Here is a 27,414-nt window from a genome sequence, read left to right as displayed (position 1 = left end):
CACTGTCTCAGTATCCTCCAGTCCATCTCCCAGCCTCCATCCAATGCCATCCACCTTAATCCTCCTTCTCTGTTATACCTTCTATCCATAATCTCGTGGTACGTGCTTATAATTTTCATTTTGGCCTTTCCCCGCCATTATTGGAGTCCTTGCTCTCTGCCCACGTGTTTTTTTTCCTTCCATACTAATCCATTGTGGTGTTCCTCTTCCCCCTCTCTTCCTGTCCAGATTAGCTCTTGCCTGAAGTATTGCTATAGGGTCAGAGGGACGTGGCGCTGTGTGACTGATGGTTTCAAGTCAACTTGAATAGCTAAAGTCATCTGAGAGGAGGGAGCCTCAATTAAGAAAACACGCCCAGAGACTGGGCTGTAGGCCACCCTGTAAAGCATTTTCTTAAATCAGTGATGGATAGGGGAGGGCCCAGCCCTGGGTTCTGTAAGAAAGCAGGCTGAGCAAGCCACAAGGAGCAAGCCAGTAAACAGCACTCCTCCACGATCTCTGTATCAGCTCCTGCCTCCAAGTTCCCAACTTGTTTGAGTTTCTGTCCTGACTTCCTTTGATGATGGACTATGATGTGGAAGTGTAAGCCAAACCCTTTCCTCCCCACCTTGCTTTTGGTCGTGGTGTTTCATCACAGCAGTAGAAATCCTGTGAGACCTGCTGGATCTACCTGGTGGTTGGCTCTAGAAACTCCTACTCAGAAGTGGTGTGCTATTTTTGCTCCTATTTCTGTGACCAAGTCCTTTAAAGCCTGACCTTAAAGGAATCATTTAACAGAGGAAGACAATGCAGCTGGTCCTGATGGGCTAGGGTCAGAGGGAAGGGGAGGAGGACCTCCCCTCTCAGGAGACTGGAGGAGGGGCATAGGGGGAGAAGTAAAGGGGAGGGTGGGACTGGGAAGAGATGGGGGGGCCACAGCCGGGATACAAAGTGAATAAATTGTAATAAATAATAATAATTAATAAAAATGCAAACAAAAAACAAAACAAAAAGATGTGTTCTAATTTCATGATAACAAATGCTATGTTTTATATACCACATTATAAAGTATTTTGGAATATTTAAATTTGGGCTGAAGATTTGTTTTAACTAAGATACAAACTTCATTTTAAACCTCGTTTTTAGCTCCATCCTGTAATCCCAGTGCTTAGGACTTACAGTCTAACAACCTACATTTGGTTTTATATAAATTACACATTTCAGTAAAGGTTTGCACATGCCTGAGGCAATTGCTGTGAACTGGGCAGAAGGAGCTGTGCCAAGTCCTCTTGAGTAAGGTGGGCTCTAGAGCATGAACACAAGACAGGTTGAGGTCTTGTAGCAGTAACTTTAGTTGAAAAGTCAGAAAGTTTTGTTTCCTTGAACCAAGGAAGCCACATCTTGGATAAATTAAGTTACGCTTTTATGAACTAACCTAACCCTGACCTAACCTAATGAACTAAGGTGGACATGGCTCCTTTCTGTGCTATACTCAGACAGTAACAGATAAACCAAGTCTCCAATTAGGGCTACAGTCAGAGTGTTTCAACCCCTGTGTTACCATGAGAGCTGGAAGGAAAGTCCACTGATCGCCCTACACAGCAGGTGAAAGTTCACACCCTGCCTCTGTTGCCTAATTACATGATCTCTTTGTAGCTACCTTCCCTAATCTCTAGGATTAAAATGAGGTTAAATTGTGTGAAAAATTGAAGACCTTTATTGAGAGAAGATAAAGGAGCCAGCAGTACACCAAGTACATCAGCACCAGACTGAATTCGTTAGTCAATTTGAAAACGTAAAACAAATAAACAAACAACAAAAAAAATCCCCAAAAACCTTTTACATGAATTACATTTTATTCGCTTTGTATCCCAGCTGTAGCCCCCTTCATTCCCTCCCAATCTCACCCTCCCTCCCTCAAAAAAAAATAAGATTAAAGGCAGTTATAATATCTGAATAAGATCAAAGAAAAGAAACCTTTTAAAATTCATTTTTTACATCGTGTGTGTGTGTGTGTGTATTAAAATGGTGAAGCCTAGTCTGATAATGGTGTTTAGAGGTGGCACCTTTGGAGGAGATAAGGTTTCAGTGCATCTCTCCTCCACCATGGTTGAATCCTGGTAGCTTTCTGAGGAAAGAGAAGAGCCAGGGAGAGGGAGAAACACTGGTTCCACCTCTTGTCATGAGGTCATGTGACCCTCTGCCCCTCCCCTCTCACTGTGTGTGTGTGTGTGTGTAAATGTCAGAGGTTAAACTCAGATGCCATTCATTAGGAGCTGTCTGTACTGCTTTCTGAGACAGGCTTTTATTTGCTTGGAGCTCCAATTTAGTCAGGCTTGCTGGCTAGCAAGTGCCAGCTTTCCTCCTGTCCCTGCTTCTCCTGCCCTGGAATGTGTGCATTGCGATACTTTTCTTCTCTTTTCATACAGTTCTTTTATATGGGTTCTTGGGGAGCAAACTCAGGTCTTTCATGCTTGCAAGGTACATAATTTACTGACTGAGCTATATCCCAAGCTTTATACCTCTCCTCTTTGAGACAAGATCTCATATAACCCAGGCTGGCTTTGAACTTGAACTTGAACTTCTGATCTTCCTGCCTCCCTCCCAAGTGCTGAAATTGCAAATGTGCAACAGGTGCTCTAGAACCTAGGACTTTGTGCATGCTAGCAAGCATTATACAGATTGAGCTATAGCCCCAGCTGTATACAGTAGCTATATAGAATAGCCTGCTCTAGGCACTTAGTTATGGTAATGAAATGCACCACTAATCTGCAAGAAGTGGCAGTAGTTTGGAAAGGATGGTAGGAATGGAGGTTAAACTCTTCTGGGTATATTTTGAAGGGAGATAGGGTAGGATTTGTTGAATGTTTGTATATGAATTGTAAGGTAAAGAAATGTTAAGGGTGATCCAAGGTTTTTGAGGTGAGTACCTGAGAAATGAAGAGTTTTCATTTCCTAAGATAGGGAAGAATGCGGGAGGAACAGGCTGGTAGATGTGGGACATTCCTATTAGATTTGCAGTAGGCAGTGGGAGCAGCATCCTGAGAAGAAGGCTAGGGGTAGGTAGACACACATCTCTGCCTTCTCTATTTCCTCTTCCTCTCTCCCTGTCACTGCCACATGTAGCCCAGGCTGGCCTAGAATTCAGTCTATTGTCAAGGATGGTCTTCAACTCTTGGTCCTCCTGCCTCCACCTCTTGAGTGATCAGTCTCTGTTATATATTCACTCCTGGTCTCTGATAGTTTAGTTCCCAGGCAGAAAACACAATGTTAGGTTCAGTATTTAAGTGAACCAGAGCTGCTCCAGTGTCCTCCTCTGATGTGTAATCTGAACATTCTCCCTGCACAGGTCGACTGGAGCACCTGGAGTATGGATGAGCAGGACAAGAGGTCCAAGCATCAGTCTCATTCTTTCATTTCTCGTTTTCTTCTCCTTTAAGGATATGCTTGCCTCCTTCCTGGTGAGGCAAAGAAAATCAGTTACAGAGATTGCTAAGGCTTGACTGATATTATTGAAGCTGAATCCCAACTGTGCTGAGGTGTGGCCTTTTGAGTAGGATTAAGTCTTGAAGGCTCTGCCCTCAGGAATGAGATGATTAGCACCCATCTAAAGGGATCAGGGTTGAAGGGAGCTCTCTCTTGCACTTCCAACACTTTTGTCATTTAGCTTTAGCCTTCTTTCTCTCAGGAGGATGCAGCTACAAGACACCATTAAGGAAATAGAGGCCAGTCTTCATCACGTAACATTTTTGGGGCATTTTAATCACTCTAAGGGTAAAAATAAGTTCTGTTTAGTAACTACACATTCTTAGCACATGGTCCTGGCAGTGCAAGCCTGTCACTTGAGATTTTGCTTTCTGAATGTCTCTTCCCTTCCGAGCCCTCCACATATTTACACACATCTGTAGCCATTTTAGAAAAGATTCCTCCTGAGCCAAGGTGACTGTTTTTCTGCCAAACAGCGGGAACAATAAAGAGCCAGCTCAGTGTTTCCCTCTGTTCTCTGGCAGTCAGGTATAGCTTATGGGAAGCCTGACAAGGTTCTCAGCAACCACTGGGTATGCCTTCCAGAAACCTCTCTTTCTCTAGTGTATGCATGTGTAAATCACACACACACACACACACACACACACACACACACACACACACACATACACACACAGAGTATGTAAGAGAGAACATACATATAACACCTTGTTAATTTTTCTTTTCTCTCTCTTTTGAAACAGTTATTATTGAAAGATAGCCTTGCCTGCCCTTTTGCCTTCACTCCTAAGTGCTGGGATTACAGATATTTTACATTTAAGTTTTTACAGTACTTTTGAAGGCCAGTGAGATTGCTTAGCAGGTTAAGGCCCTTGCAGAAGAGCCTGATGGCCTGCATTCTTTCCCCAGGACCTATATGGTGGAAGGAGCGAGCTGACTCCTTCCTTTAAATTTTTCTTCAACCTCCACGTGAGCCTCATGGTGCCTGTGCGCCTGCCCTCCAAATACATACCTCTAAAAAGTCTTTTTGGTAGTGATCAGGACCTAAACATAAACTGGTTAAAAAAATCCATTAGGTTAAGCTATTGTAAAGTTAATCAAATGCTTTTCTTGGGATGTGGGAGGTGCTAGGGATTAAATCCAAGGTTTGTGCCTGCTACACACACACTGTGTTTTTCCTGATCTCTCTCCCCAGGTGAAGGAAATGACCTTTCTTCTTTTCTGGGAATTGAACTTTTTTTGAGTTTTATGCATGCTGGGAAAGTGCTTTTCCATTGAGCTATATCCCCAGCCCCAAAGTAATTACTTTAAAAACAAATTTCAAATTACATTTATTATTATTATTATTGTTATATTATTATTGTGCGTGTGGTGGGGGTATGCACGCCATTATGTACATGTAGAGTTCAGAGGACAGCTTGTAGGAGTTAGTCTTTCCTTCCTCCGTGGCAGTCCTAGAGATTGAACCATTGTCAGGCTTGGTAATTAGTTCCTTTACATACTGAGTCATTTTGCTGGCTTTCATCTCAGTGGAACTGGCTATGACTTGGTGACAAATCCTTTGAATGGTATATGAACATGAGTATGTGTACATTTTACAGTACTCTTTAAATTTTACCAGTATTACTCTTAATAAGTGGGTGGAGAGATAGGAGAAATTGCTTTAAACTATAGTGGAAAAGGAGCCTGTAAATGACAGAAGTGCTGAAGTGAGCCTAGGCTACATGACTTCTTCAGAGTTGGCTAATGAGTAACAGGAACCCCACTACAGGTTTGAGCAAGGTGCTCAAACTGACTCTACAACAGCTGCCTTGAGAACGTGACTCCAGTAGAGGGGTTAAAATCAATAGGAAGCAAGCAACCAGGCAAAGGGCGATAGAGAATTCCTCAGAAAGTCTGGCATCTTCTCACTGCGAACCTGAAGTTTAGAGTATGAAGCACTGCCATGGCACTAGATCCAAACTGGGAGCACAGTAAACAGGTGAAGATCCTGATGCAATTGAAAACAAACGGAATGCCTTAGGGCCTGTGCTTTTCAGAACTGGGAGGACAAGTGTTGTACAAATTAAAAGTGAGCTGGTGCTGGAGAGATGGCAAAGTTGGTGAAGATGCCTGCATCGAGGTTCTGAGTTAGATTCTCAGAAACCATGTTAAAAGAAAATGCTGTGTTAAAAGAAACCCTGTTAAAAGAAATGCTCAGGTGTCTGTGATCCTGGCACTTGGGAAGATAGACAAGTGGATACCTGGGGATCAGTGGCCACTTAGCCAAATGCAATCAGCGTATGCCAGGCTAATGAGACCCTTTCTCAAAACCAAGGAAGATGGGTCTTGAGGAACCACATCTAAAGTTGACATCTGATCTTCACACATCTGTGCAGATGCCCATGTGCACACATAGATCCTGTGCAAACGCATACACAACACAAAAGTACACTGTACTTTTATTTCTTCAGTTATGGCTTAATATTCCCTCCCTTCCCCTCTCCTTCCCTCCCCTCCCTTTTTTCATCCTATTTTTTGGGACAAAAATCTCATAGCCCATGCTGGCTTAGTCCTCATCCTTGTAGCCCAGGCCGGCCTCTGATCTTAGCTCTCCCTGCCTTAGCTTACCAAGGGCTGTGATTGCAGAACTTTATTATCATGTCTGACTCCTCTCTCTCTCTCTCTCTCTCTCTCTCTGTCTAATACAAATGCTCTGTCTGCATGTACACCTGCATGCCAGAAGAGGGCATCATATCATATTATAGATGGTTGTAAGCCACCATGTGGTTGCTGGGAATTTAATTCAGGATCTCTAGAAGAGCAGTGTTCTTAACCACTGAGCCATCTCTCCAGCCTCTGGCTCATGTTTCTTAGTATTTATTATTATTAACTGCCTCTAAAGAATTATAAAGTGCTAGGGCAAAAGACAGAGAAAGAATGAATTTCCAAGAATCATGCCTTGCACAGCAGATAAAAGAACTACAGACAAATGCAGATTTTACTATCACAAAACAGTGAAAAACAGTGCTATGATACTCATAGAAACACTCAGGTAGGACCTTTCTTTCTCAACATTTTGGTAAAAGGATTTATGATTTGTAATACATACAAAAAAAGCCATTTGAAAATATAACAAAGATAAGCTGGGCATTGTGGCACATACCTTTAATCCCAGCAGAAGCAGGCGGGCAGGTGGATCTCTGAGTTTGAGGCCAGCCTGGTCTACAGAGTGAGTTTTAGCACAGCAAGAGGGGAAAAAAAATACTGAAAAACAAACCAAAAAAAAAAAAAAACAAAAACAACAACAAAAACTAACTGCACAAACAAACAAAAGGCCACCAGAGAGACATACCCCAAGTAAAATGTGGTGAAATAAGCAGGCAGTGCGTAAAAGATATACATGACTAATAAGTGCTTCAGAATAAAGTGTTAAGTTAATAGTGCTCAAAGAAATGTGAGTTAAAACAATGGTCTAGAGTTTATGGCTGTTATTTGGATTGACAACCTCGATAATAGACAATACTGTGAAAAGTGGGAATTCCCAGACATGTAGCTCTGTCAGGAAGATTACCACAGCTGACTGGATGTGTCAGCACAGGTTGACACCCTGGTGGATCTCCTCTTAGGAGGAGAGGGGAGAATGGGTATGTGTTTGTGTGTCTGTGATGAGGGACTGGGAGGAGAGGAGAGGGGGCTGCTATCAGGATGTAAAGGGAATAAATAACTTAGTGGAGAAAAAAGATTACTAGAGCTGGATAATGTCACACTTTTAATTTATTTACCTGTGTACCTAATGGTGGAGTACTGTGTGTGTTTGTGTGTGTGTGAGAGAGAGAGAGAGAGAGAGAGAGAGAGAGAGAGAAAGAGCACATTAGTTTCAAGTGCAGTTCAGAATTCTGTGGATCCATGAAATTTCAATACAGCTGTTATTTAATGAAACTCTGAGAGTAAATTTTTAGGAGAGCCATCCCCCCAACCCAACCCAACCCAAGAAACAGAACCAAACCTCTACAGCCCATATTAGACTACCCAGCTAGCTCACCCATATGTGTAAAATGACAAGAAAAGAGGAAAATAATTTGCTTAAGAAGCAAAGAAAACCTGCCAGAGTGTGAGCTGATTATTCTTTTTGAGAGAGGATCTGATGCAGCCCAGGCTAGCCTAGAATTCAGTGTACCTAAGGATGACTTTAAAACTCTTGGTCCTCTGTCTCCCATGCACTGGGCTCCAGGGGTGTGCCAGGACACCTGGCCCATGAAAGGCAGTTTTAAATGGAGAATTTACAAATATATCAAGCTTTAGGAACGTGTGGTGGCTCTAGCTGAGACACTATCTGTAGCTGTCGTGATCTTCCATGCATGTCATTAACCTGAGAGGAAAGCCTGCTATATCCTCTTCTCTGAATTTTTCTCAAGCAAACATGCTCAGAATTTTTAGTAGAAATGATTGTTATTTTTTAAGGCTGAATAGCCTGGGTGTGAGAGAGGAGCAAAGTGCTGTTGTAGTAGGAACTCCTACTTCTAGACTAAAGTTTGCATTTAACGGTCTGAGAGTCTGGGTTAGTGTGTAAACTGTGTTTTCTGTCCCTGGTTGAAAATGACAGCAGTAGTTGTCATTGCAAACTCTTGAAAAGCTGTGGACATTAAATGCATCAGTGCATAATTGGTAACAGATGGGAAACCTACATCAAAACAAGCTGCTTGGTTGTTGCTTATCAACTGGAACTTTTACATGCATTGGAGTGGCGGCCATGCTGGATAGTGTGGGGACCGATAGTTCTTCATACTTGGTTACGGGTAAACTTTCAAGTTAATGCTTTCCAAGCCATTCAGCGCTTGAACATTGTGTTTCTAGCCCCGTGTTTGAGAGCTGGAGATTGAATGAGTTTGTTAGTTTAGTCCTCTAATGTAGAGAGAGACCTTTTGACTATCTGTTCCGACACTCTTTTTTTTTTTTTTGAATTTTATTTTTTTCTTATCAGTTACATTTTATTAACTCTGTATCCCAGCCGTGTCCCGATCCCTCATTCCCTCCCAGTCCCTCCCTCCCTCCCTCATCTCCACCGTGCCCCTTTCCAAGTCCACTGATAGGGGGGACCTCCTCCCCATTCATCTGATCCTGTTTTATCAGGTATCTTCAGGACTGGCTGCAAAGCCCTCCTCTGTGGCCCAACAGGACTGCTCCTCCCTTCGGGGGTGGGGAGACCAAAGAGCCAGTCATTGAGTTCCTGTTAGAAATAGTCCCTGTTCCCCCCACTTTGGGAAACCAATTGGTTACTGAGCTACCACAGGCTACATCTGAGCAGAGGTTCTAGGTTATATCCATACACGGTCCTTGGTTGAATGTCAGTCTCAGAAAAGACCCTGTGCCCAGATATATTTGGTCCTTGTGGAGCTCCTAGCCTTTCCGTATCAGACTAACTCCCCTTCTTTCTTATGATTTCCTGTACTCTGCCAAAGGTTTGGTCATGAGTCTTTGCTTTGAAAACACTGCTAGTTAGAGTCTTTCAGATGCGCTCAGTAGACTCCTGCTGTTCCGACACTCTTTAATGATGCATTCTTTTTCTCAGCATTAGCCGCTCTTCAGCGTTTATGTGTTTGGCTGCACTTTCTAACTTCTCCACTTGGAGGTAGTGTTTCATTACACAGTGGAGCAAGTCTCTCCATTTAAACGCCTTGGAAGTTCTTGTGGTATTTTACTTTGTTTATTTATTTATTTATTTAAAGAAGGAATCAAGGGAAGAGTGGAATGATATAATTACATTTTAATTACAAATGTAAAATTAATTTAAAAAGTCGTAAAACTCTTGCTTGTCTTAAAATTTTGATTATTTTAGTTTTTTTGTCATTTGAATAATTCCATGGGAATAAACAATTAATAGAATTCAGATTTTCAAGAATCATTCCCTTTTCCATGTCTTGGGGGTTAATATAAACTTGTTTATTATTTGTGTCTTTACAGAAAGTTTTAATTTTCAGCAAGATTGGTAATATTACTTGATTAGGAAAACATAATCTTGCCTAAATTTAGGAAAACTCATTTCTTTAAAAAACATCAAAAGAAAGAGACTGAAAACATATTTATTGTGGCTAAGTGCTGCTTTTTTTCTGTGTCATTCCTTTTTCTCCTTAGTCATACTACACCTTGAACCATTACTTTAATTAAAAGGAACACTTTCTTCAGAAAAGAAAACAAAACAAAGCTTATCAATATTAATTGTAGAGTGCTGCCTCTCACCATTTGTAATTAGCAGTTTACTAGGATTATGGTCCTCAGAATCACATGATAGCCCTATAGAAATGACCCGTTCACAATACAATCTCCGGCCCAAACATTTTTCTTGAATTCTGTTTTTCTAAGTTACTTGGCATTGATCTGTATGTTTCATTAGGGCTTAGATGCTGTTTTATAAAACTTGTGTTGAGTTTGCCATCTGTCCCTAGAATTTGATTACTTTGGCTTTGATGTTTCCTTTATGCTAAAGTCTTTCATTGTTCACTGAACTTTCAGTAAGTTAGAAACTGAGGGTGAGCACCATTCCCATGCGTTATGTGTTGCACTGTAGGTTTTCTCAGAAAATCACCAGTGTATAGTTGATGCTAGCACTTATATAATTGAGGGTATGGAGATTTTGTGTGTTTATTTGTTAAACATAGATGAAATCATACTATAAACTAGTGATCAAATATATTGTTTTTTTTATATAATTCATGGTCTCCTTTAATAGATATTTTCTTGAATTCTAGATTATGACATCTTGTTTTAGGAAAATTTACAAATGTTCTTCTCTGCTTAGTGGTTTAAAATCATATATATATATATATAATATGCACATTATATGCTTGCACACCTACATTAAATAAAGTGTTTTTGGACACGAGGAAGTTACTTTACAGTGTGCATCTTTAAAAACTTTATTGTAGCCTCAGCTTTACAGTGCACCGTTAGTATAGGCACTGTGCTACGTAGTGAGTCTATGTCAGTATTCATCTTGCGTAATTGAAACTTTAGGCCTATCAAAGTTACCCAGGTCCAATTTCTCCAAGTTTGTGGCATCCATCCTCCTATTCTGTGAGTCTGTGAATCTGACTCTTCCCAAAATGACATATAAGGGGAACCTTTAGTGTTTGTTCTTTTCTGGCTGCCTTACTTCACCTAGCCAGCGTCCTCTTACCCGCTGTCCCTTCGCCTGCAGTGGATGTTGAGCTGTTCCTGTACCTCAGCTGCTGTGAATGGTGCAATGCTTGTGTCTTGCCACTATTTGAAGAGAGTTTCTGTTTTTTTTTCTCTTTGGATTTTAGTTCTTCTGGCTAGGTGCATTCAAATGGATTGCTGGTAGTTTTCTTTTTAATTACTTTTTATTTTGTTAAGTCACTGTAATTGTACATATTTACGGGGCTCAGCATGCTATTTTCATACATGCATATGGCATGCATCAATCATGTCTAATCTCCACCTTTCCTGCACACTTACTCCTCACTCCCTTCTCTATCCCTCGTCATCATTAGGTCATTTTTAGGCCAACTTCTTTATTTGTTCTAAAGTTTCCAGAAATCTCTGTATTCTTTTATATTCTTGAAGTGATTTTTTTTCACACCCTTACCCCACTCATCCCCCACCTGCCACTGTTTTTTCAAAAGGGATTAAGTCCTCTTCCTTTCCATTCCAAGAGAAGAAAAGCATAGTGAAAGTAAAATATTCACTATCTGAACCTTAAGTATTTTTGCTGCTTGTATCTGTGTTGAAACGTAGTTTTCTTGGTGCTGGAGATGAGTCGGCCTTACACATGTGAGGCAAGACTCTAGAGCAGAGCGACATCCCAGCCGAGAGGCCCGTTTGATAACACGTACTTTACCTTGTGTTTAGGAAGATTGGTGATCATGGGTGGGAAGTGGGCACGTTGAAGAAACACACCAATAATTTGAATTTTATATCGAACACACTTGGGAGGTGGGAAAGAGTAATTGCTTGCTTGTTTTTGCATTGCAGTGAATGATTTAGGAGGAGACTTCAAGGGAGTTGGTAAAGGCTCCTCGGCTGCAGACAAGGTTGTGGAAGAAATAAGAAGGAAAGGCGGGAAAGCAGTGGCCAATTACGGTATTTGACAGACATAAACTGTTTACGTTCCTTCTGTTGATGAAAACTGCTCGCGTTAGTAATCCTTGAGAAATAAGTCAGCATTAACAGTGTAACTATGGAAACAGAGTTTATCTAAATCCTTTGGAACATACTTTATGTTATATGTGAGAAATCTCTAAACTTGTAATGTAGGTGATTTCACAAACTGGTCTGATTATTTAAATTTTAAATGGGGCTGTGTGTTTAACAGGCTTGTTTAAATTCAAGGTCTTACACACTTGCGCAGCATCATTTTTAACTCTTCATTTCTCTGGAGCTGGTTTATCTTAGCTTGGCTTCATTTTGACAGCTTACAGGGAAGAAACCAGGATATGATCCATATCGGATATTTACATTATAAGTCATAACAGTAGCAAAGTTCAGTTATGATGTAGCAATGATAATAATTTTATGGTTTGGGGGGTCACCACAACATGAAGAACTATATTAAAGGGTCACAGCATTTGGAAGGATGAGAAGTTGTGAGAACTTCAAGGATAAAAATCTCAGGCTCCTCCCCTTTGCAGCTCTCATTTGCTTAGTCTTTATCAAGGGGCAACAGCCCCTCCAGGTTTTCCAAGTGCTAAGGCTTTCCTGGGTTAGAGGCTCAGCAGCCATTGGAAGCACCGGGCAGGTGAGGCTCAGGAAGCCACTGGTGGCTGTTGGAGCAGGTATAGTCCTATTAGGCTTGCCTGGATGAGCCCTCAGTCTTACAGGAAGTGTGCATTTTCAGTCATCCCGACAGTGAGCACTGATGATCGGAAAATCTGAAATCCAAGTGCTCTACAGCCTACAGCTTGTTGAGTGCTAATATGGTTTCAGAAGAAGAGCATTCCACAACCGACCTCACCTGACAGAGTGTAGTCAGTCCAGCATAGGCACAGTAGAAATTATACATGAAATTACCTTCAGGTGTGAGTGTAAGGTGTCCAGGACATGTGAGTAAATATTTTGCATAGAATTGGGTTACAGCCCCAATATAGATCATTATGTATAAGCAAATACTCCAAAACTTGAAGAAAAATGATAGAAATACTCTGGTTCCAAACACTTTGGAAAATCACACACACACACACAGGCACGCACATGGGCCCCCCTCCCCATAACAACTACATCAACAACAACGAAACAGTGTTTCATTGTGCAGTCCAGGTTGGCCTGAGAACTTGAGATATCTTTCCCCAGCTCTACCACATTCTGGGATTCCAGGGGCGTGCTATAGCATCTGGCCTCTACCTGCATATTTTACCAAGGACGCTATGGATTCCATGGAAAGAAGTGACAATGTTACCTGAGTTCTGGGAAAGAGATAACATTACTCCTGCGTCTCATAGAAGGGTTGACATTTCCTGGGTCCTGTGAAGGGACTGATGGTATTTCCTGGGTTCTCCTTTGTTAATGAAGAGCCTATAGCGGAGGCCGTGGTAATGGCTGACAGCAAGCAGAGCCCCGCTTTAAGCTTACCAGCTAAATATATAAACCCACATCATTTGCTTTACTTTTTGTAGTTAATATTGCAAAATGGTGTATCTATCATAGGCAGCTATATAATAATGCACATGCTTATATAGATTAAATGTGTACCTCCATCTCTCACATCTTAATTTGCCATTAAGGTAAAATGTCTGTGTAGTTATGTAAAATTAAATATAAATTAAATTAAACTAAGTATTTGTTTGCTATGCTGGCCACACTTTTGGATACTCAGTAGCTGCGTATGCTTACTTTGGTTACTATATTGTGCAATGGTGAAACTAGGGCATTTTCAAATTCATAGGATGTTTAAAAATTTAATCAACATGTAATGACTTCTTACCTCCTTTTCTTTCCCATAAGCAGTTTATTGGATAGTTATGCTCTAGTTAATCCTTGTCAGCTTTTTCTTTCTTTCTTTTCTTTTTTCTTTTTTCTTTTTTTTTTTTTTTTTTTGAGACAGGACTTCTCTGTGTAGCCCTGGCTGTCCTGGAACTCAGTCTGTAGACAGGCTGTCCTCGAACTCATAGAGATCCTTCTGCTTCTGCCTCCCGAGTGCTGGGATTAACAGCTCTTGTCATAATTTCTTATTCATTTTATTCTATTTTTATTTTTCTGGTTAATGAATTGTCTGGCATAAGAATTTCTTTGGTAACACTAGACTCTGTTGATTGCTAAGTGCCTTTTTTTAAGTTTAATTCTGTTGGATGATAGTATCACTTATGTGCTCTGAGCCACAGAAAGACATTTGTAAGGGGGATTATTGAAGTTTTGTCCTCATTTCTGTTCCCAGATTCAGTTGAAGCAGGAGAGAAGCTTGTGAAGACTGCACTGGACACTTTCGGCAGAATAGGTGATGCTTGCTTCCTTACGTTTATGGTTTTAAGTTCTGTTTCTGTGGTAAAATATCCCCAGGAAAGACAACTTAGAGAGAAAGGGATTTATTTTGACTTGCAGATCTCAGATACAGCCTGCCATTGTGGGGGCATTGTGACAGGAATTTGAATACCAGTCACATCAGCAGTCAGCAGCAGGAGTAAATGTGTACCTGCTGCTTGCTTACTTGTACTCTGCTTGTTTCCCCCATCTTATAATTTAGAAAACCCTGCCTAGGGAATGGAGCCACCCACAGTGGCCCAGGTCTTCACATAGGCAAACTTAGTGTAGACAATCCTTCAGTGAGGCTTTCTTCCCAGGTGGTTGTAGATTGGTGCAAGTTGACAATGAAAGCTATTACATGACTCTAATGAGGCACTTTCTAGCTTCCTAATATAAAAATTTCAAATTGACATTTGTTCAATAAACAAATCTCTATTGCTAATTAAAATTTTGGATTTGTTTTATAATTTGAATATTTTATTTAACCTATTTTATTTTATGATGGACTTGAGGTGATGATCTTTTTGCTATATATATATTTGGCTTTTTTAATTTTTTGCATTTTAAGACATTAAAAAATTTCATGATCATAGCTCTTTTCCCTTTTTAATCATAATTCAGTTAAGTCTCAAATACATTTCTGAGATAAGTCAGTATTTTGGCAATTAATGGACTGAGTGCATTTTTTAAAATTATGTTCATTTGGGTTTAAATGATTTGATATCTTATAAATTTAGAAGAAATATAATGATGTATTAATAACTGTCTTAAATATAATTGTTAAATATAATTGTCTTAAGTGTAATGATAAGTATGTTAGGGTTTTTATGCTGTGATGAAACACCATGATCAAAAAGCACATTGGGGAAGATGGGTTTATTTGGTTTACATGTCCATATCACTGGTCATCACTGAAGGAAGTCAGGACAGGAACTAAAACAGGGCAGGAACCTGAGGCTGGAGCTGATGCAGAGGCCATGGAGGAGTGCTGCTTACTGGTGTGCTCCTTGTGGCTTACCCGTAGTGGGCTGCGCCCTCCTCCATCAATCACTAGTTACGAAAATGCTCTACAGGCTTGAGTACAACTTGAACTTATGGAGTCATTTTCTTAATTGAGGTTCCCTCCTCTCAGATGTCTTTAGCTTGTGTCAAGTTCACATAAAGCCATCCAGCACAATAAGGCTCTTCATTTTAGAGATATACTATAGATCCTTCCTCTTTAAATATTCTTCCTGACTTAGTCCCACACATTCTTACTAAAATTAATGGACAGCTAGAGGGAAACCAACTACGTGTTTTCAGTCTGGGCAGTGCTATTTGTCAATTGAATGTATCCCTTCTTTGTTTAGTCTAAGATACTCTAGTTTGGTTAGGGAAAAGCCATGGTCATGTGCCATCTGAAAGGGGCAGAAGCTACAGAGTATGAAGGCAGAGGACCTGAATAGCCACAGGATTCCAGTGGTTGAATCTTTGAAAACTTCACTTTCTTTGCATAGTGAGATTACAAAGATTTATCAACTAGAACATTAGTTTTTGCCTTTAGTGGGTTTGTTGAAATGCTTTCTTTTTATTATTTATTTATGTATTTATTTATTTATTATTACACAGGGTCTCATGCAGTATAGGCTATGTTCAAACTCTTTCTGTAGTTGAGGACAATGCTGGCTTTTATCTCATGAGCATTCTGCACTTGCTAATAAAATTATTGGATTACAGGCCTGAATCCCTGTCTTATTAGCTAAATGCAAGATGGCGTATGGTTGGTTCTGAGTACTCAGAACTCAAGAGGGTACAGTAGCTTTTTGAGCTAAAAGAATTTTGGTAGAAGAGAGGAGATTTAAATATTTGAGTCTGAGAGAGGAAGATATGATATGATGATATGTTTTTGTAAGTTGTTTTTTGGTATAGGTATAAAATTTTGTTTCTACAGCATTCTTGTTTGATTTAGTTTTTCTAAATCTGATTTTAAAAACAGTTTTTAAAATAAATGTGAGTTGTAAGCAAGTGCAAATTAATATGGTTGCTTTCATTTATGTAACTTCGATTTTTTTTTTTTTATATTGCAGATGTTGTGGTCAACAATGCTGGGTGAGTTTTTCTGTACTTTCATTTTTAGTAAAGTATATACCACTGTGTTTACTGCTGTGTATTTTCCCTTTCACTCTGACCATACTTACTATCAATATTTTAGAATCCTGAGGGACCGTTCCTTCTCGCGGATAAGTGATGAAGACTGGGGTAAGCTGTTTTTCATGCTTCTTTGGAACATTACTATCCACTTTGTCTTTTTAATATTTAATGCATTTATTCAGTTAAAGAAATACCTTCTATTTGCTATTGTTAATGTAAATACATTTACTCTATTTAAAATTATTTATTTAAAGAAGTATCCTATTTTTTAAACATTTGTTAAAAAATAGTTAAGTCATTTGCAGAAGGTACTGAAAGTAGTTTTGTGTCTTAGTATTAACTTTTTCTAATAGCTTTTACCACGTTTTATCTAGGAGTGTGTGTGTGTGTGTGTGTGTGTGTGTGTGTGTGTGTGTGTGTGTTTTCCGCGTGAGAAGAGCAGGATGTAGAAGAGGCTAGGGCACTACAAATTAAAAACAAAGATCTTAAGACAAGGGTAGGACAAAGCCTGGATATAAATCTGAAGTTTCTAATAAATAGGAAATATTTTTCATTTTCCTTCCCTGTGTTGCAAAGGTTGAGTTTATATAACAATGAAAGCAGTTTATTTTTGCTTTGTTCTGTTTGTGGTTGTTTCCATTGGTCATCGAAAGAAACAAGCCAGTGGCTGAGATGGGGCAGGCACAGCAGCTGAGGTGTGGTAATTACATCATTGCTAAGAGCTCAGCTGCTGCTCCTAGAGCTTTTGGAAGAGGCACAGTGTCCTTGTGACTGAGAACCAAGCAAAGGAAGGCTTTCAGTTCCTCCCCTGGTACAGCTGGGAAAGGAAGCTGAGGAGGAGAAAAGCTAAAGGATGAGATTCTGTCCTGCCCAGCATCTCCCTCCTGAGCGCCCCTTTGTCTTGCCTTACTTTCGCACTTACCCTTCCTTTCATCTAATATTTGTATGAAAACATTTTTCTTTTCGGAGTTGCAGAATGAAACCAAATAAGTAAGAATGGTCAAAATGGGACAACACTCAATCCAGGGTTTTTCTAAACAACACTCAATCCAGGGTTTTTCTGACGTGTTCCCTAAGTGGTCCACTCTTTGGCTTGAAGTCTTTGAAAAATAGACTCCTCTAAACATATTTGAAAGTCTTGAGATGATAGTGAGTAGTTTATGAATATTCCCTGACGATGAGCTGTGCCGTCTCACAGTGTTTTTGTTATTTTAAGTGTATGTTATATATGTAAAATGTAATATGTAAAATAACAATAAAAATGAGTATTTACTGTTTACATGCTTTTCATGCATGTGTAACAGTTCATGTAGGGGGGTGAGTATGCATCTATGTTTGAATGTCAGAGATGTTAGGTTGTCATCCTCAGGAATGCCACCCTCCTCCTGTGAGACAGGGCCTCTTATTGGTCTGGAGCCCACTAATTAGGCTAGGCTTGTTGGTTAGGAAGTCCCAGGGGACTGTCTTGCCTCACCAGCCCTGGAATTACACACATTGCAACCCTGCTTTTCCACATGGCTTCCTGGACTCTAACTCAGCACTTTTCCAGGTAAGCTATATCCCTATACACATTTAGTTAAGGGGGGTGGTGTAAAGTTGCTTTGGGGAAGTTTGTGTTGCCTGGTACACATTCAAGTAGAGATACAAAAAGACTGACTCAACTGTCCCCCTGGCCCTCTTGGGTTACATTAGCAAATTTTTATTGTGAATGGACATTAATTAAATACAGCATTATATTTAGATATATGCAAGGATTTTAATAGTTTTATAAATTATAGAAAACCTTGTACCATATGCGTATGAATTGTTGATTGGTAGTGTAATTTGTTCTAATTAAAGCTAAAGTGGTTACTTGGGTGTGACAATAGGTGGTTATGATTGCTTGATATAAAACAAATATGTTTGTATAAGTTCATTCTAAGACACACCTAACTTTTAACAGAATATATAATAAAAATAATTTCTTTTTCAGATATAATTCAGAGAGTTCACTTGCGGGGCTCCTTCCAAGTGACCCGAGCAGCGTGGGATCATATGAAGAAACAGAATTATGGAAGGTAGAGTTGCCTGTAGATGCCAGAGTGGATGTTTGCACAAAGTGCTGTGAGCTGGTTGTTTGGTGCTGGGGCATGTCCTCTCACACCTGTGCAGGCTTTGAAGTGTAGTCTAGTACACACTTACTAGGTTTGTATTTTTCTTTTGCCACATGCTTTTTATTATTAGTACATTTCCCATGAGCATTTATTGTTTTTATTGTGTTCTTGGGAAGACAAGATGTGAATTGATGTCTATTCATCCCAGATAGGGAGCCAACGGCAGACGAAAACATAGAACACCAGAGTTCAGCTTAGCAAAATGGAGTAATGAGCTTTATTGGCATTAGTTTTGGGAATATGCATGAGGGGCTACTAATAGGAGCAGCAGTGACTCAGAGACTGCTGCACCACCAAAATTATACCTCAGCATGGGTGACAGCTCATACAACCTGGACATTTGGACCTTACTGCACAGCCTCTAGGAAGCTCACCTGGTTAGAGAGTGTCTTTCCAGATGGCTCAATAGAATTGAGCCTTTCACAGACAGCTCAGCTTGGCTAAGAGTGTCTTTTAGTAGCTGTCCTGACTACTTATGTACCCTGGGAGAGGGGTCCAGTGAATCCTGTCTGTTCCAGGGACTTCCTGAAGTCTTTGAGTAGTTTAGTTTATTTACTAAGCTTATTGAGCTTTCCTGCAGCACAGAATGTTTTAGCTCCCCTTAGGACAGCCTGTTGTTTCACCCTGTAATCATCTGTGGCTTAATGAGCTTCCTTCCAAGATGGAAGATTTTAATTTATAGGAAACCGATACATAACAACTTTAGGAAGCAGGGTGAGCACTGAAGATTCGCTCCTTAACCAGAATGTTACTAGGTGTGACCAGTGACCAGGTGGACAGAGGTGAGCACCCTTTCTTCTGATGTGTGCCCACCATGAACTCGTCTTTGCAAACTCTTTGGGAACAGGACTTCTCTTTATTCCTGCACAAGTGTAACTCGCTTATACTTCTATAGATATTGTCCATTTATTCTGTCCTCTGTGATGTCAGGGTCAGTCCTGCAGATTAGGGATATTGTAGAAGCCAATTGTTTATGATGCTGATTTATTTGAGACTCTATTTTATATGTGTCGTGACAGTGAATTTGTTTTTATTTGTTCTAAGTAGAGTGATATTGGGCCAGTTTATAAGATGGTATTTAGTACTATACAGAAATGGAGTGTCGAAGTAATGACCATTGAAGAATTACAGCTGTTCTAATATTTTTTGCTAAAATTTTAATTTACCTGTTGCTAGTTTGTGTTTATAAATATTGTTGTTTTTGGTAGATGATATATAAAGATTCTTATATTTAAATCTAATTGGCTCTGACCGAGATTCTTTCTGTGTACTTTAGTCCTATAGCTGAATTTTGAAACATCACTTTTATATCAACATTATTCTAACTGTATGAGTCACAGCTGTGAGGGGTGAAGGACGGTATGCAGAGTTGCTTTTGACAGGCACCACAGCATTCAAATAGAGTTAGGGTTGCACTGTCAGAGATGCACATGGAGAGATGTTGTCGATGTTTTCTCTTAGGATCCTTATGACCTCCTCAGCTTCTGGAATATATGGCAACTTTGGCCAGGCAAATTATAGTGCTGCAAAGCTAGGCATCCTGGGTCTCTGCAATACTCTTGCGATTGAAGGCAGGAAGAGCAACATTCATTGTAATACCATCGCCCCCAATGCTGGCTCACGGATGACCCAGACCGTGATGCCAGAAGGTGAGTGCACTTAGATTCTGCAGGTCTGTCACATGGGGTGTGGAGTGAGCATCATAAAAGGGTTTAATTTATGAACACATGAAATAAAACTTCTTTCCAATTTCAAGAGCATTTTGTGTCATTTGTGGCTGTTGTTGAAAAGTTTAAAGTGCAATGGAAAAGACGAAAAGTGACCATTAATTTCCTTTCACCCCTAGTCTTTGCACATGTATCTCTATAGACAGGATAATAACATTTTTACTATTTTATAATAAGTATATCACAATTATTTAAAATAATAGATTTCTCATATAGATTATATAAAATATAATGTGAAATGGAGAGCATAAATACGGAACGAATGTAACAATTTATTTGAGAGGAGTTTGTAAACAGAAAAATTAGGCAGCGTGTACAGAGTTCTCATGTATGTTTCTTTCATGGTTCCTGCTAACACCTGTCGTGTGTGTTATAACTGATGAACTAGCACTGATTCATTGTTGTTAGTCAAGGCTTGTAGTTGCACCAGGACTCACTGTGCTGTGTAGCTGTAAGACTTCTTACAAGTGCATACCCTTACGTGTCCACTTTACAGAACCATACAGAACTCACTGGTGCCTCACTTATTCCTTCCCTTTTCCTTCTGGATGCCTGGGGGGCGGTTGAAACTCATATATTGTTTGGATATATTCCATGGTCTGGGAGTCACATGGTTTGTTTATTAACTTACATATGAGGGCAACTTGGTTGTCTTCATTTTTTTTGATTTTTTTTTTTTTTTGAGTTGTAATAAAGCTACTATGCTAGGTAGTTTTTATGTTAACTTGAGACAGGTTAGAATAATTTGGGAAAAGCAAAACTCAATTGAGAAAATGCTCCTACCAGATTGGCTTGTAGGGCATTTCTGATTAATGGTTGATGTTGGTGGGCATTTCTTGTAGTGGGGTATGCCGCTACATACCCCACTGGTGGGCAGGTTGTCCTGGATGGTACAAGAAAGCAGGGTGAGCCATAAGGAACAAGCCAGTAAGGAGCACTCTTTGGTGGCCTCTGTATCACTTCCTGCTTTAAGGTTCCTGATTTGAGTTCCTGCCCTGACTTCCCTGGAGGACAAAATAAACCCCTTTTTCTCCAAATTGCTTTTGGTCATGGTATTTTATTCCAGCAATAGAAACCCTAAGAAGATAGCTACAAATAAAAATTCATGAGTAAGTTTGTATGCACATAAATTTTTTGAGTATTTTTGAGAAAATATTAAGAAATGTGATTACTGGATAATTTGTAAAATATTTTATCTGTGTAAGAAACTACCAAATGGTCTTTTACAATGACTTTATCATTTGTATTCCTACCAGCACTGACGTAGAGTTCCTGTGAAATATCTTGCCAGCATTTGGCAAATCAAAATTAGTTTTATGTAAAGTGAACTTTTATTCTCCTGGTTCAGTTGTCTCCGAGGCTTACTGCCTCTGTCTGCTAACCTAGGCCTGGTCCCGGAACCTATCACTCTGTTACTGTCCTGATAAAACTGCCTCCTCTTTCTCTGCATTGCTCTTTAAGTAGCTTCCCTTTTCTCTCTCTTCTCATGAGAGTTGGGCATATCCTATTCTGTCAATTCTTTCTCTGATTCATCACTGTTTCTGCCACTCAATTAGACATCACTTTCAAACATGGGTCCATGTCAACATACCAAGTTAACCTTCATTGATTGGGATTAAAGGCATGTACCACCATGCTTGGACCTAAGCTTTTCTTTACCTGAAACTTGCTCTACACCAGGCTGGCCTTGAACTCAGATCTGCTTGTCTCTGTCTCCTGGATTATTTCACCCGGATCATACAGACCTAGAAGGTCTTTGGATGTGATCTCTTGCTAGAACAGCCATGTTCTGAATTAACATTCCTTTATAGTTTTAGTCTTTTAAGTAAGTGATAGGCCATTACTAGTTCAATTTGAGACCCCTTGATGACATGTTATGCACAGCATTTTCCTATGTTTTGGTATTTGGTGAAGTATCTATTACTGTATTGTCTATTATTATTGTGTGTTTACCCACAGTGTTTACATGTGGATACTTTTTATGTGCACGCGGAGGTCAGAGGTTAACTGTGGCGTTGGTTTTCTTATTACACCTTTACCTCCTTCTGTGGATTGAACTAAGATAAGATCTTTCTTTGTAGCCTAAACTGGCTTCACAGTTGAAATCTTGCCTCTGCTTCCTGGTTGTGTGCACCTGCATTCTCCGCTTGAGTTGGTTTGCTTTTTGAGTTTTAAGTATTTGTGTATTTTGGAAACAAATCCTTTGTCAGATACATTTTTTGCAAATATATCTCCCACCATGTGTGACTTGCCTCCTATTCTTGCTTTTTTTTCCAGATTTTTTCTTTTTATTTATGCTTCCCTTATACACTACATCCCAACTAGTTTTCTCTCCCCCACTCCTCTCATCCTGCCCTCCCCTAGGTCCACTGCTCCTCCATTTCCCTTCAGAAAAGAGCAGACCTTTTAGGAATATCAACAGAACATGACATAACAAGTTACTATAAGATTAGGCATAAACCCTCATATGACGGCTGGATGAGGCAACCCAGTCAGAAGAAAAGGGTCCCGAGAACAGGCAAGAGTCAGACACACCCTCACTCCCACTGTTAGGCATCTCACAAAAATCCCAAGCTAAACAGCCATAACATATATCCTGAGGACCTAGCACAGACACATGTATGCTCCATGATTTCTGCTTTAGTCTCTGTGAGCCCGTATGAGTCCTGCTTAGTTAATTTTCTTAGTGTCCTTGATTCCTCTGGCTACTAAAGTCCTTCCTTCTCCTCTTCTGCAGGGTTCTATGTTTGGCTGAGGGTCTCTGCTTCTGATTCCACTTTTGATGACAATTGGGTGAGACACTGATCTATGAGTATAGCAGAATATCATTAGGAATCATTTTATTGCCTTTGTGTGTGTGTGAGTGAGTTGTGTTTGGTTCTAGTCTAGCTCTGGTTCCTGGTCATTCAGGCAGTGTCAGGCATGGGCTCCCTCTTGTGGCTTGGGCCTCAAATTAGGCCAGTCATTGGTTGGCCACTCCCACAAGCCAGTATTGCCCCAACACATCTATTTAGCAGGCAGGACAGGTTGGAGGTTGAAGGCTTTGTGGCTGAGTTGGTGCCTGAGTCTCACCACTGGAAGCCTTGCCTGATTACAGAAGATGTCCAGTTCAAGCTTCATATTCTTTATTACTAGGAGTCCTTGCTATCACCATCATAGATTTCAGGAACTTTCCACTGCACTGTTTTCAATCGCCCCTTACCCCCAAGTGGCCCCCAGTTCCAGTCATCTCTCCCCATAATCTCTCCCTCTGTTCCTTCCTCCCCACCCTGATTTATCCTGTTCCATCCCCACCTGCCCCAAGTCCAGCTGCACAATCTATTCCCCTTCCCAGGGAGATCCTTGCTTCCCTCCTTTGCCTTCCTTGTTGTTTAGCCTCTCTCGGTCTGTGAATTGAAGCATGGTTATCTTTTACTCAACAGCTAATGTCCACTTATGAGTGAGTACATATTATATTTATTTTTCTGGGTCTAGATTAGCTCACTCAGAATGATTTTTTTTTCTAGTTCTATCCATTTGCCTGCAGATTTCATGATGTCATTTTTCTAACAGCTAAGTAATACTCCATTGTGTGAGTGATCCACATTTTCTTTATCCATTCTTTACTTGAGGGACATCTAGGCTGTTTCTAGTTTTTGGCTGTTATGAATAAAGCTGCTATGAACATAGTTGAGTAAGTGTCCTGTGGGAGGTTGGAGTGTTTTTTGGGTACATGCCCAGGAGTGGTATAACTGGGTCTTGAGGTAGTGCTAGCTATTCCGTATTTATTTCCATGGTAGCTGTACAAGTTTGCACTCCTACCAGCAATGCAGAAGTAATCCTCCACATCCTTGCCAGTATGAGCTGTTATTTGTGTTATTGATCTTAGCCATTCTGACTTGTATGGAATCTCAAAGTAATTTTATTTTGATTTGCATTCCCTTCATGGCTATGATTGGTGAGTAAGGAGACCTAAGTCAGGGTAGGCTCCTGGGAGGATATGAGGGGATTCAAGCAGAGACTCCTAATAGCAGTGACCATAGAGACTGAAAAGGGCATCCTCTAACTAGACTAGTCTTCTAGTAAAGGATGGGGAACAGGAACCCACCCACAAAAGCTTCGACCCAAAATTTACCCTGTGTATGAGATGTGCAGGGATAAAGATAGAACAGATAGAGCAGAGACTGAGGGAATGTCCAGCCAATGCCTGGTCCAAACAAAGACCCACCCTATCAGAGAGTGCCAACCCCTGGCACTATGAAAGATACTCTGCTAAGCTTGCAGACAGGCTCCTGAGAGGTGCACCTCAAAACACATGCAGAGACTCACAGCCAAACCTTGGTCAATGCATAGGGAGTCTTGGGGAATAGTGGGAAGAAAGAGAGAAGGACCCGGAAGTGACAGGAGTTCCACAAGAAAAACAACAGAGCCAGCTAACCAGGGCCCAGAGGGGTTTACCGAGACTAAAGCATCAACCAAGGACCATGCATGAACTGGACCTAGGCCCCCAATAAAAATGTAGCAGATGGGCAGCTCAGGCTTCAGGTGGGTCCTCTATAAGGGAAGTGGGGACTGCATCGGGCACAGACTCACTTGTTAGCTTTTAGATTATTTTCCTCTGATGGGACTTTGCCTTGCCAGGCCACAGGGGAAGAGGACATGTTCAGTCCTGATGAAACTCGATGAGCTGGGTTGGTTGGGAAAGGGAGCTCCCCTTTTCATGGGAGGGGGGAGGGAGAGAGGGTGTGACCTGGAGGGGAGGAGGGGAAGGGCTACAAGGATGTTAAGTGAATAAAATAAATAAATGAAAAAAAAGATTGATGAGCAAAACTGCATATAACATGCAATTAGATTTTATTTTAAAAATTTCATCAGAGTATAATTATATTTGGTTATATCAATTAAAATTTGTACTTCCATTATCCTTTAATAAATATAAGGTATTGTAAGCAAATAAGGTAGTATAGGACATAGTCATCTTTCATTGGTGCTTGGAAGACCTGAGTACCATAGACAGGAAATTAGCAGCTCGCTGATGAAGTCCTGGGAACGGGGAGTGGAGTCATGTGCTCCGCAGTGAAGTCCAGTCTCCACTTTCCTTGTGGGTTCTTTTCTGCACTAAACGCTGCTCACAGAGGTGCCGTGGGACATAATTCTTCCTGTAGTCTCCAGTACACCAGAGCGTTCTGTCCCAGTTACTATCTGTGTTACACTCACCAAGGATGCTCCATAGTTTCCTAGATTCCTGTTAAAAGGGAGCAGAGTAAAACAGCTTCGAGAGTGGTACCCAAGTGAGTGGTACCTAAGAGCATGGCACCTAAGAGTGTCAACTTTTATATTATTTTTCTCACCAGTCCTTGCCCAGGCAGCTCTGGTTTCAATGGATATATGCCACCCATCCTTAAAAGGCACATGTAACACCTATGATTGGAGAAACCTGAGAATATGTTAGGCTTTTCTCAGTTGGGATGAAAAAGTTCTACAGGCTTCTAAGCTTAATTATTTCTATATAATTTTGTTCCTATTTATTTTAAAAGTCTCTGGAGATTTATGTAAAGTATTTTCAGAAAGTAAAATAATTTATGAAATTTATATGCGTTCTTGCTTACAGATGTTCTTGCATTTGTTTCAGATCTTGTTGAGGCCCTGAAGCCAGATTATGTGGCGCCTCTGGTACTTTGGCTTTGCCATGAAAGCTGTGAGGAAAATGGTGGCTTATTTGAGGTATGTCAAAATGTTGTTTTTTCCCCCAAAGCATCATTTAGGTAACTATGTTTTTAAAAGATTGTATATTAATATTGCCAGGAAAACTTGGTACTGGTGTATGACTTGATTTGTAAAATGTTATGTATATGATTTTGTGGAACAAGTGTTAGACCAGGAAAGGGGGTGTACACTGATATCTCAGCACTCTGGAGCCGAGGTAGGAGGACCCTGCGGGGGCTCAGTAACAAGGCCTTGTTTCAAACAAAGGAATGCAGATCCCTGTCTTTTTGTTGTTTGTTTGTTTTTGAAAGTGATAATAACGTTACAAACTCTTTTTTTCAAAGCTATCTGTTTTTAGTATTTTTCCTAATTTCAATGTGGCTGATTTAATGTGTTTAGTAAAATATAGAAAGTCTCATTGATGTAAGAAGCTGAATAATAAAGCAGACATTTAGAGTCAGGTAGGCCAGAATTTGAACATTTGACCTAGCACTTGCAGGCTCTCAGGGTTATTGTGTAAATTATCCCTGTAGAGCTTTAGTTTTCTTGTGGTCTTTGTGACGAGTACAATCATTTATTTATTTTAAAGGTTTATTTATGTTTATATGCATTGGTGCTCTGCCTGCATGTCTGTGCGAGGGTACAAATCCTCTGGAACTAGAGCTACAGACAGTTGTGCACTGCCATGTGAGTGCTGGGAATTGAACCTGGGTCCTCAGGAAGAGCAGCCAGTGCTTTCAAGCACTGGGCTGTCTATCCAGGCCCCTATAATCATTTAAAGCCCTTGGCGTGGGAGCCTAGTATTTCCTTCCTGCAACTTTAATTATAAATATAGTAGGAATCATGTTTGAGTATGACAGAACAATAAATGCTGCTTGTTTATTTTAAATTCAGCAGTAATCTTTTGGTTTTATTTCTTTTATGAAGTTTTAAAATTTATGTTCTAAAATAAAAGCTGCACACACTTTCACCATTTGTTGGAGTTATACGTACAACTAGGGATTGAATTTAAGGCCTTATGCCAGGCCAGCTCTGCCACCATCTCTGCTAATTTACATGTTTTTGTGTATCTATTTGTGTTTGATCTCTTTATTCTTGCCTAAAGTGTTGTATATTAGACCTCTCTCTATTCCCATTTTTGAAACTCTGGCAAGAGTGAACCTATCTGTGTACACTGTAGCATTCAAAATATTTCTTAGCAGCAAAAAACCTGCTTCAGTTTGAAGTAATACATCATTAGCCACTTTCATTTGAATTAAAAGCCGGTGAATAAATTAAGAAAAAAGGTCTCTGTATATTTGAGCACAGGTATGTGCTTCTACCTTTCTAGTCCTACCAACTGAATGTGAGTTATATAAATTAGATGATGGAAGAACTGTGCACGCTTAGTTTTACAGAATGAAAACATTAATGGTACTGAGTCACTTAGAGTTTGAAATTTGCTCTGACCTCTTTTTTATCTATTTAGGAATCAAAGTTACTTATTTTTTAATAATTATATTATTGTTGACTGCACAAAATATATATCATCTTTGTGGAAACCTTACATACATAGAAATGTGAATAGGAGAAAAAAAAAACACATATTATTTTCCTGAGCACTATTATTAATGTTTTTTTATAATTTTTTCCAGTTTATTATTAGGTGCGCATTTTACACAGATTGTTTTTTTCAGATGGACAGTTTATATACATCCTTATCTTTATTATCATAATACAAAGATCATGCATACATATAGTCATATGTTGTTATTTTTTACTGTGTTGTGGACATTTTTTAAAATGACAAACATTTGATGCAC

The 27,414-nt window shown here is 40.0% G+C and overlaps 1 protein-coding gene across 2 annotated transcripts in view; it reads left to right on the top strand.

Moving 5' to 3' along the window:
- The window catches only part of Hsd17b4 (hydroxysteroid 17-beta dehydrogenase 4), a 73,978-nt gene that overhangs the window by 4,329 nt on the left and 42,235 nt on the right, over positions 1-27,414 (top strand). For both annotated transcript variants that reach the window (XM_060377284.1, XM_060377283.1), the window contains exons 3-9: positions 11,437-11,544; positions 13,832-13,891; positions 15,984-16,005; positions 16,109-16,155; positions 18,020-18,104; positions 19,662-19,849; positions 25,539-25,630. In XM_060377284.1, coding sequence (XP_060233267.1) covers positions 11,437-11,544; positions 13,832-13,891; positions 15,984-16,005; positions 16,109-16,155; positions 18,020-18,104; positions 19,662-19,849; positions 25,539-25,630 — 602 coding nt within the window. The remainder of the gene's footprint in view (positions 1-11,436; positions 11,545-13,831; positions 13,892-15,983; positions 16,006-16,108; positions 16,156-18,019; positions 18,105-19,661; positions 19,850-25,538; positions 25,631-27,414) is intronic.

The sequence above is a fragment of the Meriones unguiculatus genome, chromosome 2 (assembly GCF_030254825.1).
Source record: "Meriones unguiculatus strain TT.TT164.6M chromosome 2, Bangor_MerUng_6.1, whole genome shotgun sequence".
Classification (NCBI taxonomy): Eukaryota; Metazoa; Chordata; class Mammalia; order Rodentia; family Muridae; genus Meriones; species Meriones unguiculatus.
The sequence above is the reverse complement of the archived record's forward strand: the minus strand, read 5'-3'. Positions and strand labels throughout refer to the sequence as shown.